This window comes from Terrapene carolina, unplaced genomic scaffold (genome assembly GCF_002925995.2).
Source record: "Terrapene carolina triunguis isolate 2854851 unplaced genomic scaffold, T_m_triunguis-2.0 Scaffold102, whole genome shotgun sequence".
NCBI lineage: Eukaryota > Metazoa > Chordata > Testudines > Emydidae > Terrapene > Terrapene triunguis.
Genome location: NW_020664453.1, coordinates 3,802,429 through 3,818,125, shown reverse-complemented (window position 1 = coordinate 3,818,125; position 15,697 = coordinate 3,802,429). Strand labels below are relative to the sequence as shown.

Sequence of the window (15,697 nt, the reverse complement as noted above, 5' to 3'; positions counted from 1 at the left end):
CTGCCCGAAGCCGGTAGCGCTCGGGCAGCTTGGCTCTTAAACAGAGCTGAAGAGTCAGGGGAGGAGCACAGCAGCTGGAGCCCGGGAGGGGAAGTGCCCGGCCGGCAGCTGGGGTCCGGAGGCAAGGGGGCTGCCCGAAGCCAGTAGCGCTCGGGCAGCTCGGCTTTAAACAGAGCCGAAGAGTCAGGGGAGGAGCACAGCAGCCGCAGGAGGGGAAGTGCCCGGCAGGTATTTTTCCCGGACATGTTCGGCTTTTTGGCAATTCCCCCCGGACGGGGGTTTGATTACCAAAAAGCCGGACATGTCCGGGAAAAACCGGACATATGGTAACCCTAGGAGTGTCCCTGTGGGTGCTCCACTTTAGGTAATTGTGCGCCACTGCACTTGTAATGGGAGATTTGTGGTAGCAGTGCCTGGTTGGGTTGCACATGCGCTGTCCCCATCTTGTGCTGCCTCAGGCAGTTACATAGCACCGTGCAACCAACCCCTCCCCAGCCCCCTCAGTTCCTTGTCTACTGCCTTTGGCTTTGCCTTTCCAATTTTTGAACATCCTTTTTGAAGTGTGGACACCAGAACTGGACATAGTATTCCAATAATGGTCTTATCAATGGTGCATACCTCCTCCCTACTCCTAGTAGCTGTTCTGCTGCTTATACATCCACGAATCACATTAGCTCTCATAACATATTTGGGTTCACTTCTGTTTCCTCCGGGCTTGATATTGCTGGGAGATGCTGGGGAGGGTGGGGGAGGAAGGGAGTGTAGGGCTGGCTTCAGCTCTTATTGGTTGGACCTTATAATTAACCCTCTGCCTGTTCAGTTTTCAAATATATAGAATGAAAATTTCAGATGTTTTTATTAATATGTTCTATTGTTTAAACAGCCTGTGTTACTCTGCAATTCTGCTTCTGATGACAGCTCACTTTGTGGAGTTCCTATAGCTGGCTGAGTAAAACACTAGCAGTCTGAAATAGAGGCTCACAGAGTTAAATAAGTGGCCTAGAAAAGAAAAACAATCTGCATTGTGACACACCCTGCCAAAATTCAAAAGCAGTATACAGTTGTTATCCTGGGAACCAGTATTTAAGTCTTTCCCCCAGGGACATTCCAAAGCAGTTGTGCCACAGAGGTCTCAGGTTACCAGAGACATTTTGGAGCTGAGGTAGGACTGAAGCTCTAGGGCAGATTAACCAGTACTTTGGTATTTCTGGTTAGGATTAGCTGAAATTTTGCTTGTCAGAGAGCTTGGGTAGAAGTTCAGGATTTAAAGACCCTATTGGGCAACACATTCTGAATTGACAATTAAAACTATTCTTTTTTGTTGTTTGTTACAGAGATGTGCGTTCTTTAATTTTGGAGCATGGCAAGTGGTCTATGATAGATAGATACAGGAGATTAATGAAGGGCCTTTACACTGAGTCGCTCTCATCCTTTGTTAAGGGCTTCAAATCACATCTATATGTGGAGGGGCTAGTGCAAGGAAACTTCACAAGCAGAGTGAGTACTATTCTCAGCAGCTAGGGTGACCAGATGTCCCGATTTTATAGGGACAGTCCCGATTTTCGGGTCTTTTTCTTATATAGGCTCCTATTACCCCCCCACCCCCGTCCCAATTTTTCACACTTGCTGTCTGGTCACCCTATCAGCAGCTGAAGCCTGAAGTCTATATTAACTGGTCATACCACCACTTTTAGAAGTTGTTCAAACACAATTGCCACAAACCCCATTTATAACACTGGTTTGCCAGTGTATAACTTTGCTTGCACTAGCAGTTTTAGGGGTATTTCACACCAGTGCAACTCACCCTGTTAACCAGGGCCGGTGCTTCCACCAGGCGACCCTAGGCGGTCGCCTAGGGTGGCAGGATTTGGGGGGTGGCATTTTGCTGCCCTCGGCGGAAATTCGGCGGCAGGTCCTTCACTCGCTCCGGGACTTGCCGCTGAAGTGCCCCAAAGACGCGGAGCGGAAGGACCCCCGCCGCCGAATGCTCAGAGGAGGAGCCCTGCCGCCTAGGGCGGCAAAAACCCTGGCGCCGCTCCTGCTGTTAACACTGTGGGACATCAAATGTAGACTGGCCACTGACGATTTTCCCCCCATGTTGTTTAAATATGTTCAGTAATTTTTAAACTCTGTGGTGGTAAAAAAGGCCAAAGCCTGTTCGTACTTGTGCGCCCAGTGTTTGTTACCAGTGGAGCTCCCCAGGTGCTGGTACAACTGGGGAAAACTTCCCTACAACTGCCAATGTAGATACAGCCTATGTAGCAAGGTCAAACCATATTAAGCCTCGCTAGGGTCCAATTCTGTTATCTTTACTCACACAAAACTCCTATTGAAGTCAGTGAAGGCTTTTTCCTGGTGACTGCTGGATCCAGCCATAGGTCTGACCTAGTCTAACTGACTTTTTAAAACATGGATATAACAGGGTTTGGCCCCATTGATACAGTGTCACAAACATTGTTGTGTAGTCAGTGAGTATGGGGCATGAACCCACTTGCTGTCTTCACTTTGTGTTTATCAGTTTTTCCTTGATCGGTAACGTTTGTCCTTGGATTGTCAAGCCTTTTGAGAAATACACCACTAAATTGGTGGGAGTGGGGATTCTTGTAATGACAAACATGGGCATTGGCTTTTAGGAGAAATTGAGGTTTAGCTATGGGTATTATGGAGTCTTTGAGATGTCTTGCACTAAGTGCTGTAGTTTGTGAATTAAATAAATCTCAGGACCCTGGATGCCCTGCAGTTGCACAGTGAGGTCCTGCAGCACTTACCATAAACTGCTGTTTTTCTCTTGTTTGTTGGCACTGCCTCAGCAGCAGGGCCGGCTCTAGGCACCAGCAAAACAAGCTGGTGCTTGGGGCGGCACATTTTTAGGGGCGGCATGGCCGGCGCCAGAATGCCGCCCCTAAAAATGTGCCCCGGCCGCCCTAGCTCACCTCCGCTGCTGCCGCTTGCGCGCCACAGCGCGCGAAACAGCTGATTCGCATGCCGCTGCTCGCCCTCCCTCCCAGGTTTGAGAGCCTGGGGGGAGGAGGCAGGGCTGGGGATTTGGGGAAGGGGCGGAGCTGAGGCGGGGCCGGGGGTGGGGTAAGAAAAAAACGGGTGTGGGGGGCGGCCAAAATTGTTTCTGCTTGGGGCGGCAAAAATCCTAGAGCCAGCCCTGCTCAGCAGGGGCCCAAGCTGCTCCTTCGCAGATTCCCCCTGACTCCTTTTGTGCATATCCCTTGCAGCTTAGCGTCTCAGCAGACTCTGTAAGTCATTTCTTTCATTCCCTTTCTTCTTTCTTGGCTTCCACGTTGGCCTTGTTGAGAGGCTACAAACTCCCAAGCAAGAGACTGGATTGGAGATGTCTCTTTCTTCCCACAGCATAATATAGATGAGATCATGCTGTCACCTTGTAGGGGAAGGGAGAGACTTGGTGCTGGGCTAGCCTCCCGCCAAAATGCTGTACTATGTGGCAAGGCTGGGGAGGACTGGACAGTTCTATATTTGCTGGCCCCTTTCTGGATGGGTGTAGAATGTATTGGAGCTGATGCTTAAAGGGCTAATAATCCCATTCTTCTAAATAAAGCTATGTTTATGTTTTATCTCCTAGGAATCAAAGGATTTTCTGAATTATGTTGTTCTGTGAGTATCTCTCTTTGGTTCTTTCACCTTTCACCCTTGCGAGCTATAATTATATTACAAAGTTATAAGTCTTGGTTAACATTTTCTTTTCCTTTGTGGTGTGGAGAAGAATGTTGTAAACAATTGGAATTTCCATTTTTTAAAAAGAAATGTAGTAACTATATTGTCCCTATTTTCTGGAAATCTTCTGGTTTTGGTGTTCGGATCTGATGGTGGTTCAAGTAGGATGTGATTTTAGATTTGTTGTAGAAGGGGGAGGGGATTGAAGCTGTTTTGAGTATTGAGGTATCTAGATTATGAAGATTATGGTTCTTTGTTTTGGGTTAAGGATTGGGCAAGTGTTTGACACTTTGCTGTTTGGACTCCCTTCAGAAACCTGCAGTTCCTTCCCTTGCCACACCCATGTCCTGTTCAATTTCGGGTGGTAGACCTGCCAAACACACACCTACTCTGCAAGGTGAAAACCCTTAACAGAGGTGATGCCAACTCTGAAGTGACAGTCTATTATCAGGTAATGTGTTAAGCATTTGAGTATCCTCATTTATTTTCCTTGTTGATGACTGCTGCTACTTGTTATGCCGTCTGGATTAGGAAAGCCATCAGCATAACAATTCTCCAACCGTTATTTTAAGAATATGTCTTGAATTCTAGTGATCCCATAAACACATGAACAAGGCCCAAGTTGCTAAAAACCCTTAATGAAGTTATAGTCTGTATTATTTTGTGTGTGAAAGTTCTAGATCTATTATGCCTTATGCAGACATGTTCCATCCACTTCCATCCTGATATTGCCTTTCTTCCTCACCTTTTCTCCCCCAGATGGTGCCTGTTGATGCCCCCTATTCTTTGATTACCTCAAGATTGTCTTTTTACCCATTCTGGTCCCTTTGCCATGAGCAGCCCTTGTCTTCCACTCAGAGGGCTACTTTGAGGACACATTGGAGGCCAGAAAGTCTCAGATTGCTTTTTTTATTGCAAATTGCAATGTACTTAATGGTGAAATCCACTCTGACTGGTTCTCTCTCTCTCTCTAGTTACTTGGACCATAGCTCTTAGCTCCATGAGAAACCTCTAAACTGTTTTCAATTAGTGTTTTTGTTCTTTTAGTCGGGGGCTAGGAGTTTAAGAGAATACACCCTTATGGAGCTGCTTGTGGTAAGTTTTGTTCCTTTCCTAATAATGCTTGAGTGTTTATTAATGCGTGCCCATAGAAGGAGCACCTGTGTCCTATATATGATAGCGTCTGCCATGTAAACAATGGCTGGTGTCAAGATGAGACTACAGATCTTAATGATACATGTGACCCACTCGAATTAGCCTTTTATTTCCCCTATGGGTATAGGTGTTTGAAGCATAATGTCAGGAAAACCCAATGAGCGGTTTCACTCATGAACTCAGTGAAGTAAACTTTCTTCCTATCAAACTTCCTGAATAGCAGGATATCTTGTAATTCGGTTACATGGTTATAGTTTTACTCCATGCTAATTCCCTTCTGGGGTGAGGGGATTCATTGCGGTTTAGGCTTTCCATTGTTTCTTGTTTTGATCATTCTTCGGTACTGAGTCTGAGCGAAAGCAGCCATTGTGGGATATCTGTTGCTGTAAGTAGGAATGTCTTCTGACTGAACTCATGCTGTATTCAGATGCACATGGAGGAGCCTTGCTTCAACTTTCTGCGAACCAAGCAAACCCTTGGGTAAGTTCACTGCATTGGGTACAGTTCCTGTTCAACTGCTTTATCATATGTGGTAAGTCCTGTGTACTTTGTTACTATGGAAACTCCCTACTGCATGATAACTAACTCCTGGCACAGTGTGGCGGAAAGTACAGTATAACATCCTAAAGCCCAAACCAGCAATTTCTTTGGTGCCATATAAAAATGGCAAGGTTATGTGCAGTAAAGCTACTCTAAACTGGTCAAGTTACTCATCAGAAAAAATAACTGTCAGCAAGGTCTTGTCCTCCAGGTTAGAGTCCATAACCAGATGGTAACATAATTTGACTAAGCAGAAAACTCTCTCTCTAGCTTGGTGTTCAGCACTGACTCTGGCTGTGGAGCTAGACTTCCTCAAAAGTAACATGCCTTCACTCTGTCTTCCAAGTAGCTACCACTGTAGCTTTCCCAGGACCACGTATGTAAAGGGTGGGGATTGCTGAGCTTGAATTAACTCCTGTCACAACTGCAGCTACAACCCCTTCTACTTAGGCTCTTTACTGTGAACTAAGAGGCTCCAATAACCCTGACTGCACAGTACCTGGACTATGGGTAATGGTATGATTCTGTCATGGAGATCACGGATTCTATGACTTTCTGGGACCGCTGGGACTTCTTCCGCTATGGCAGGGCTGGAGCACCTGTCAGCCCCAGGGCTGAAGGAGTGGCCGGGGTTGGGTCAGCCCCTTGGGGCTGGAGCAGTGGCGGGGTTGGAGCCATTGCTGGAGGTCAGTCCCTGGGCCACCGGAGCAATGGCTGGCGATCGGCCTTGGGGCTTCCAGAGCAGCTGGCCAGTGGGCTGACTGCCAGAGCAGCAGTCCCCAGGGCTGAAGCAGCAGCTGGGGTTGGGTCAGCCCTCCTGAGGCTGGAGCAACTGTCTGAGGTCAGCCCCTTGGCAGTGCTTGATTGTTAGTCCTCCCCCACCCCGGATATTTTTAGTAAAAGTCAGGGAAGGGAGAGGTCACGGGCTTCCATGAATTTTTGTTTATTGCCCACATCCTGTCCCTGACTTTTACTAAAAATACCCATGACAGAATCTTAGCTTTTACTATAAGGGTTCTTGTAATTTCACAGATCTGGAGTGCAGGATTTCTCAGAACACGAGTACTCACCTTAGCTTGTTTGCTGAACAAGAAAAGTCCAAGGCCACTTGATTCAAGAGATTGGATATTTGTTGTTTCAGAGGGAATCTTGAATTGATAGCTGCCTCATTGCTAAAACCTTAGATCTATGCATTGACAATATTCTAATTTAGTAGTTGTGGATGGTAAATGTAAAGTGACTTGTTCTTGTGAACTTTTTTTTTCTCCTTTTGGTTTAAGCTACCATGTGTACCCTACATGTAGAAATACATCTGGGATTCTTGGGTTCTCTGTTACCGTAACCACACAAGCAACCAAGAACAAGTGAGTTTTTTCTGGGTATATCTCATTGAATCAATTCCAAGGCCTCGGGCATTGGTGTACCTCAGTTCCTCCTCCTGTTCTCTCCCTGGGGCATACAATAGTTTAATCTCCAGAGGGCTGTAATTCTTTGCTTTACTTCCAGTTATTGGGGTTAGTGTGGTGTGGCTGGGTGATGTTGGTGTCCTTTGACATACTGGAGGTTAGACTAGATGCTCTGGTGGTCCCTTCTGTCCTTAAACTGAATTTATTACTCTTAATAATTTAAAAGAATGGTTAAACTGCATGTTAGTGTTTCCATCTCAGGGGCCTTTGGCCTTCTGTGGCTTTTCAGAGCTAACCTTTGCAGATCTCAGCTGAAGTAGTAGCTGTCTACCACCTTGTAAGCATATAGCCAAGTAATATTTCAGGACCCCTGACGTTTTTCCACAGTACTTTAGCACTGAGATCTGTCTTGTGGCAATCTGTCTTGGACTGGTTACAGAGCTTCCATCCCAGAGAGAGATACAGGAGATGTGTTCTCTTTAAGATATCTTTAATGCACCGCCAGTTAGAGCTGTTGTATGTGCAGATAAGATATGTTATACATGGCTCCACCTAGTGGGTAACAGTAAATACAGTTTAGCATTCCATTACATCTCCCTCTTTAAGTTTTACATTCCTACAATTTTACAAAATGTACACTATCATGCTGTCTTTAAAGTTCAGTACATATAATTTTGTTAAGTGTTTCTGAATTGTATGGGTTTTCTAATTACACAACCCAGATGTGTAACAACTTGGTCATCTGGCTGTCCATTAATTGCAATTACTGTCTCTGGTCAGTTTGGAGTCTTTGAGTCATCATCTTCTTTTTCTGCATCTGCCATGTGTAAAGTTTGCTCTGTTGATCTCAGATGATTTCAGCTCTGAGAGGGGTTGAAGTCTATGGTAAGTCCCTTCTGTTACGACTGTCACATCTGCTTCTGAGTCAGTTTTAAAGTCAATAGTCTTTCCATGAATATTCAGTTTCACTCTCCAGGCAGGCTCTGTGTGATCATATGAGATAGATCCCAGAAACAGTGACGCTTGATTGTCTGTCTGTAATATGGGTCAACTCCCTGACTGCTTTGGTGCAGCAAAGAGCTGCAAAATGTCTGTATTTTGTGCATTTATTATATCTTGCGCCTTTGGCTGTACATATATGTCTTGGGCTATGAATTTTTCCACATCTCCTGCATTTAGGCTGAAAGGCTTTGTAGCTAGCCTGGAATTTGTCCATTTTATTCTCAGGGGTCTTATGATAATTACTTTCAGCAGTTATGCTGCATCTTTTACAGCTCCTAAGCTATTTCTTGCTTTTCAAGTTTGGTGAATTGCTCTTGGTTTTGCTGTTTCACCATCTCAGACTAGTTTGCTATTTGAATAGCTGTGTGTAGGGTTAAATCTGTTTTTAATTTTAGCTGCTGTGAAAGATTTTTATCTGCAAGCTCTGTAACTAATCTATCTCCAATATTTTCATCTTTTACAGTCTCAAAAACAGTTTTCTGTCAATGCAAGTAAAGCTGTGATAAAAGATTCAACAGATTCTTCTGGTTGTTGAATTTTTTGGTGTAAACATGCGCTTTCATAAACCACATTTCTCCGAGGTATAAAGTATGCATCAAAGATAGACAGAACCCTTTCATAGTCATTTCTGTGACTGTCTTCAGTAAATGTAAAATCTTTAAAGATATGCTTCTCCATAGCATAAATTAAAGAGCCTGTCTGTATGTTTCCAGTTTCCTTGTGGAGTTTGGTTGCAAAGTAAAATCTTGCAAAATGTTACTTCCAGTCTGTCCATTGCACCATCTAGTGGCTGAACTGTGTAATACAGTTTGCCTGTACTGAAAAGTGTCCTCATGGCTCTCACACAATAGAGCTGGTCCTGGATTCTTCTTCCCATTTGCCAATCTGTTTAGGAGCAGAGTCTGATGTCCATATTACAAGTATCACACCACAGACTCACCATTTAAGTTAAAAATGGTAAAATTCATTTGCAAATTTAACACCATTAATCTGGGCTTGAATAGGGACTGGGAGTGGCTGGCTCATTACAGAAGCAGCTTTTCCTCTCCTGGAATTGACACCTCCTCATCTATTACTGGGAGTGGACTACATCCACCCTGATTGAATTGGCCCTGTCAACACTGGTTCTCCACTTGCGAAGTAACTCCCTTCTCTCCATGTGTCAGTATATAATGCCTGCATCTGTAACTTTCACTCTATGCATCTGAAGAAGTGAGGTTTTTACCCACGAAAGCTTATGCCCAAATAAATCTGTTAGTCTTTAAGGTGCCACCAGACTCCTTGTCATTTAAGTTAGGTGACTTCTTATTTTCCAGTGCATAAAATGCCCCTGTGAGCCTCATGACATATGTATTGTTTTAACATATCGACTTTATTTGATAGAGAATTTACTGAAGTTTTAAGAAATCAGTGATTAATGGTGAAAATTTTGAGCATGTGTGACTCTGATCAACCAGTGGTCTTTGTCATGCCACACATTGTGTTCTATTTAAGGCAACAATGATGTGCTTATACTGCCTCCAACTTCATTTACCACTGAACTGAGTGAAGCATTTTAATTTTCTTGCTGGGTTTATTTCACCTTTGATTTTTATTGTCCATTCTGCTAGGGTGCTTCAAAGATGACTCTTGCATGCCTTCTCTCTGAAGCTATATGCATGTGTGGTATTAAGTTAGCTCCATAGAATGCACTTCTTTAGTAGATTCTGTGTAATTACAGCCATGACTCATACTTCCCACATACAGTTTTAATCTTAGGCTCTAATGCTACAAAGAGCTCAGATGGAGGGGGAAAGGTCAGGGTTCCCTTTTCGTCTACACCTAGTCCCTAGGGGCGTTGTGGAGACTCTCCCTCTGAAATCCTGGTGGGTGGTCAGTAGTAATTACTAAAGTGCACTGCAAGGTGTTTGCTCGTGAGGGGGCTTGGCACACTGCTTCCCCACGCTCACTTTTCAAGATCATCACTTTTGCGAAAACTCCTCCTTGTCTCTATTTCAGTGTCACACGGCACAGCATTTCTAATGTTTTATGACACACACAAGACCATTAGACTACTGTATATTAAATGATATTTGACTTACTTTTCATAGGCCAGTAAAACCCATCTCAGTTTTCAAAGAGCTAAGTGAATGACCTTTCAAATGCTGTTTTATCTTAAACTCAGAGTTCACGATAAACTGGTTTGATTCAACATCTTATCACTGATTTTAAATAGATTTATTTCTAATCTTTAATTTTAACAAAAACAGAAGCAATCTGGAAACAATAATAATATACAGCCTTCTTTTCTTTGTCTCTGCACCCCTCCAAAGTGCTGCATGTTTTTTCCTTGGAAATATCAGCCCAATGGACATAGCAGTTGGGAAACACTTGTTTAAACAGCTGTCACACCTATATCACACCTGCTTCCCTACAGTCCTTTAGCTTGTGTCTGGGACCCCAGGCTCATGCTTTCTCTATGGCTTAAGACTACTTGCTAGCAAAATTTCTGCCATGCCATTACCAGTCAGGAATTAAAAGAAGTAGAAGTAGTATTGGCTTCCTGCACATAAATCTTTAGTGGTCTTATATGAAAGGACTGGCTAGCTTTATTTGTCAAGTTATCTTATTTCTTAGGACAGGGAAAGGTTACAAATTGAAACTGACAATGTCTTTCCTTTGTATGCTCCTTAGTAAACAGGTCATGTTCTATGGACCACCTGTGCCTCTCAAAAATCGCATTTTTCCTCTTCCCTTCTTGTTTAGTTTCTCCTTAGGATAATGAAGGACTCACTTGTGCAAACAGCAAAGCATGTTCTTAGCTCCTGAACCTCCAGATTTAAAACTATTGATTTCCCCCCACTTATTTATTAAGTTCTGCCAATGTTATTCATTTGGTTCCTAATATTTCCCTTATTCCTTTCAGCTCTGAATTTGTTGACAAGAAAATAGAAGAATTTCTTTTGTACTTTGAGGGGAAAATGAGGCTTTTAACTGAAAAAGCATTCAGGACTCAGGTAAAAGTGGAAAAGCAGCCCAAACACAGCCTCATAAGAATGGCTCTGATCTTCCCATATTGTTAAAAACAGAACATGCAAGCTCTTTGGAGAGGGAGAAAATGGAAGCGATCAGATACTGGTGCTGGAGCTGCTCCTTGGTCATGCTTCCAGGCATTGGCTGCAGCGCACAGTAGCATTTTTTGAAATTGGCACTGGACAGAGTACTTTGATTTTTTTCCTTTTTTGGTTTTGGACTCTTCCCCTTCCGGGATGGGACTCCTGTTTTTCTGAAAGGCTCCAGATGAGCTCAGGGGACACATGCAGCCTTGTTCAATGGATGCTACGACTATTAGTAATTCAGTACTCAAAGCAACCTTAGAGGCCAACAGTTGCATTTAACACAAGTTCAACCTTTGCTTTGAATCATTCAATATACAGCAGCCTGAGCCTAGCTAAACCCTGTTGAAGCAGAATCCCACCCCTTTCCCGATATGGTGGCTTCCGTGTAAGAGGAATAATAATCAGTGTGCTTTTACAGGTCAGTGCTCTAATACATATTAAAGAATGTGAAGATTCCTATCTTGGAGAAGAGGTGGATAGAAATTGGAATGAAATAATGACTCAGCAGTATCTTTTTGACAGACTTGCCCATGAGGTAGTGAATGAAACTTAAATGTCAACCAATGTTATTGTCTTACTATGTCTCACTAGATACTTATATTTGAAATATAGAGTGAAATTCTGGCTCAGTGAAAGTCAATGGTAAACTCTCTCTGACTTTACTGGGGCCAGGGTTACATCAGTACTGAATATTGCTTCTTGAATAGAAAGTTTAACATCTTGTCAATACTTAAGCACCAATTTATAGTGACCTAGTATTAGGAATTAATATGGAGCCCTAGAGGGTGGAGTCAGTACCTCAAGGTCTGAATGCATTGTGACCTGGAGAGATCTGTATAAAGAAATCTTTGTTTTAAGTTTGTCAAGATGAATAGTAGTTACAACTTGAACCAGATTTTCAGAATTCACAGAAACGTCTAGCAATTCCATTTCATAAGCATCAGCAAGTGTTTCTGTCACTAACTGCTGCTTTCGGGATTTAAAATTTTGCTACAAGTATTTGTTCTGGGATGGAACTGGAGGATAATGGCAGAAGAGTAGTAGAAACGTTCAAAATACTGTTCAACTGTTGGGAATTAGGTTGCTTTTAAAAGATGTGTCTGAAATTTGGACATTTGAAAAGTGTACTCTTGTGGGTTTTAGGTTGAAGCACTACGATCACTAACTAAGTCAGACCTAGTTGACTGGTTCCAAGCTCATAGAGGCAAAGAGAGGAAAGCACTCAGTATACATGTGAGTATGTTTGGAATCATCGTGATGTTAGATGAGATTGCTTCACACCATTGAGTTAACAGTAACTTCCTTATTTAATTTCTAGGGCCTGTCCTTTTCTTCTTTCCCACATTCTATGACTAACTTCTTTTAAAATAGACTCCTGTGAAGAGGCTTATGTAAGTCATCTTTGCAGCACTTTGAAGCACCCTAGCAGAATGAACAACCTTCACTTTTAAAAAAGTAATTAAATGATAAAATTGAAAATATCATTTCCTATAGCTATTAATATCTGAACTCTTTTTACTGCTTTAAACCCATGTCAGAGGAGAGGAATAAATCTTAATTTTGTCTATATAAAGTTTTCATAGTATTAGGAATAAATTACTTAACTCTGAAAGTTGCAGGAAGAAGTAAAAGCCTATGGATAGATCTACACTGGAATCGGAGGTGTGACTGCAGCAAAGTGTAGACATCCTGGAGCTAGTTTTGTTCTCTAGCTAGTGTGAATAACAATAATAGTGAAGCACTGGCAGCACAGGCTGTACAAACCCACCTAGAACCCTGGGTATATACTTGAGTGGCTATCAGCTAGCCCATGCTGCTGTGGCTTTACTGCTCTTGTGGTTTGAGCTAGCTAGATCAACGCTAGCTCAGGTATGTCTACATGGGCTGCGGTCATACCTGTGATTGCAGTGTAGACATACCCTTAATTTGGTCTGTACTGCTATAGTTATTGAGTGTCCATGAAGTCCAGATTGAAACTTAATGTTTAGCTAAAATATGCTTAAAATGACCCACTCTTACCCTAGATTTTAAGCATCCAAACTTTTACTGTCTTCTTGGTAACCCTCTGGCCTTTGAATTTTCAGGTGGTTGGATTTGGTAAACAAGAAGGCGACTCAGATGTTCAACAGTCCTTACTTGGTGAAATATATCAACTCACATTCTTACCCCCTTCCTCCTATATGAAGAATACCAGTTACATCAGGGACATTAGAAATTTCACATTAATGCTTAACCTCCTCCCTTACCACAAGATATTAAAATAAATTATAGTTGTTTTCCCCTGCATTGAAGTGTAGTTTAAGTAATTTTCAGTTTGAGAACACTGTGAATCATTTAGCCTCACTAAATGAATTTGTATTGTCAGCAGCGGTAGATGAGTTCTTCCCTTATTTTAATGAAGCTTTGTAGCATTGTACATCCACTTTGCTCTCTCCCACTCCTTCTCTGAAACAAATTTATTTTTAACAGTTGTTAATGGAAAGTATAACTCCTGTCCCCATTCTTAACATACTTCAAGTCATTTTCCCTCCCTTTTTTTTATTGCCTTCTTATTGTATTCAAGACAACATGCTATGTAAACTTAAAACATTAATAATCTAGTCTTTATATTTTAGACACACTATTTCAGAGATCTCTTTGAACTTTTCATTACTCTGCAAAGGTACTTGTAAGAGCCTTAAAGAGATACTGCACCATATCAGCAAATTTCCGTACTTAAAACTTGCCTTCAAACAGCTTTTTAACCAGTGGGCCGTCTCACAGTCCAGAATAGCCTCCATCCACTCTTGCACTAGCCACGTACCCAACACATCCTGGCACCAGTGGCTGCACAGGAGGGCAGCATAGGACCATCTGCGCTGCTGGAGCAATTCCCAGGGGTTTTTTTGGCCTCCATTATGCTATGAGAGCAGCATAAAGGGATCATAATGGCACCTTGTGAAATAATTTTTATCTGTGCAAAGGGATTGCAAAGTAGGTGTAAAATGCTACAGATCAGAATGGTAGCATTCTACATCCACTTTGCATAGGGGAGACTACACAATGTGCCAGGCAGCAAAGAAACAGGCCCTAAGCATTTAAATCATGGTTACAGCTTTATTTTCTAGTTTCGAAATGATAGAATGACTTATCTGATTTCATGCCATCTGTGGGATTAGCAAAACCAGAGAGGCTAATAAACAGCAAACATGACAAATTAATGATGCAGAAGTAATGTGCAGACAATTCAGGAGGTCAGGCTGTTAAAGGCAGGGGACATATGACAGTCATTGCTAACAGCTCATAAATAGACTGAATGTTAGCTCTAATGCAGATTGTCATCCAATTGTCTCATTGGACAGTTGACTACAACAATTTTCACACTCCACCTAACCTTTTTATTGTAAGAAACTCGCTACCATCAAAACTCACTATCCTTTAAATAAACACATTAGCCTTCCTCCTGCTGTTCATTTTCTTATCAACACTGAACTCACCATTCAGATCAGGTTCAGTGTTTAGACCAAAATTATACCCGGAAGTACCAACAGTTTCAAGAGAGCTCTGGATTATATGAGAAAAATGTATAGGGTCAGAGATTTTTCACTTAGCTGGCACTAATTGTCTCTTTGTTGGGCACACTTTCAGCAAAGGCCAGAGACTGAATGAGTCATGAAATAGACTATCAGTTCATCCCTAGAGGTGTTTCTTCCCCGTAGTATAGGGAAGCTGTAAATGTAAGTTGTGTAGCTCCACATAAACCTGTGGTCCTTAGACAAGGATGTGGAAGTACTGAACCAACCTGGAGTTAGGGAAAACATTTTAGCTCCCTCCTTTCCCCGATCATATATGATCCAGCAATATAACTGATTAAATGTTGCCATTTGTCCTGTCAAATTACCAAGGATATTTGCTTCCTTAAATTACTCTAACTCCTAGTTCAGTATAAATATTGTTGCCTTAACAGCTCTTAAAATGTTACAGTATTTTCAGTTCTTCCCCCCCGCCCCAACTATAGGTTTAAGGTGCCCTTTGTAAATAGCTGGCGCTGTGAAGCACAGAGAGAATGCTCTTTCACTGCTGTGTACAGTGAGTGTGAATTGATACATTAAGCCACGTTAAAGTTTTTTTGTTCGTTTCTAATCAAATTTCAGTATTCTCCAACTCTCACTTGATACCTGGCTAGCCATTACCCCATGTAAGATCCAGATCTCAGGACATTCCTCAGTCTATAGCCTCTTGGTTTCTTCTGGCGGATGCTGCCACCAATTTTTAATCCAAAACCTTAAATCTTAATCCTTCAATCAGTACCCCTTCCTTCTGGAGAAATGGGTGGGACTTTTTTTTTTCTGTTTCTGAATATTTACTGGCTGGCCAGAGATTATATTCAATCATAATTGCTATAATGAAACTAAAAGCAACAGTTCAATTATTTATATTTACTTGTTTGATCATTTAGTATGGGGGGCCCTGATTATGATTGGGGTTCCTGTGCAAAGCAGCAGCAATACAGATAGGAGGAGACTGTCCATCCCTCCATGGTTTACTCAGCTCCCACAGGCCCAAGACAGGTGACCACCAGGCCTGGAATGTAAATCAGTGTTCCTAAGGCAACGCATTGCAAAAGGGTTTGATGTCAGTGGGTGGTCCAAAGGTCTGCCATGTGGATTGTAGAATTGGGGTCTTGGTGTAGAACTTTTAATTGATATTTTGTGGTATACAACTTTTAGTTGATATTTTGTAGTCTACAGCAGAGATTTCCATGTTTTCTCATGTTTCTCCTCCTACAGTTCCTTTCTAATGATCACTGTTGACTCCTGTGTTGTTGGTTGG

The 15,697-nt window shown here is 42.4% G+C and overlaps 1 protein-coding gene across 7 annotated transcripts in view; it reads left to right on the top strand.

Moving 5' to 3' along the window:
- Positions 1-13,313, top strand: part of LOC112109429 (nardilysin-like) — an 84,964-nt gene extending 71,651 nt beyond the window's left edge. For all 7 annotated transcript variants that reach the window (XM_026651763.2, XM_029911587.1, XM_029911586.1 and 4 more), the window contains 10 exons: positions 1,335-1,497; positions 3,593-3,624; positions 3,997-4,135; positions 4,732-4,779; positions 5,267-5,319; positions 6,660-6,743; positions 10,693-10,783; positions 11,304-11,420; positions 12,029-12,118; positions 12,970-13,313. In XM_026651763.2, the coding sequence (XP_026507548.1) occupies positions 1,335-1,497; positions 3,593-3,624; positions 3,997-4,135; positions 4,732-4,779; positions 5,267-5,319; positions 6,660-6,743; positions 10,693-10,783; positions 11,304-11,420; positions 12,029-12,118; positions 12,970-13,149 (997 nt within the window). In that variant the 3' untranslated portion in view covers positions 13,150-13,313. The remainder of the gene's footprint in view (positions 1-1,334; positions 1,498-3,592; positions 3,625-3,996; positions 4,136-4,731; positions 4,780-5,266; positions 5,320-6,659; positions 6,744-10,692; positions 10,784-11,303; positions 11,421-12,028; positions 12,119-12,969) is intronic.
- The last annotated feature ends 2,384 nt before the right edge of the window (positions 13,314-15,697 follow it).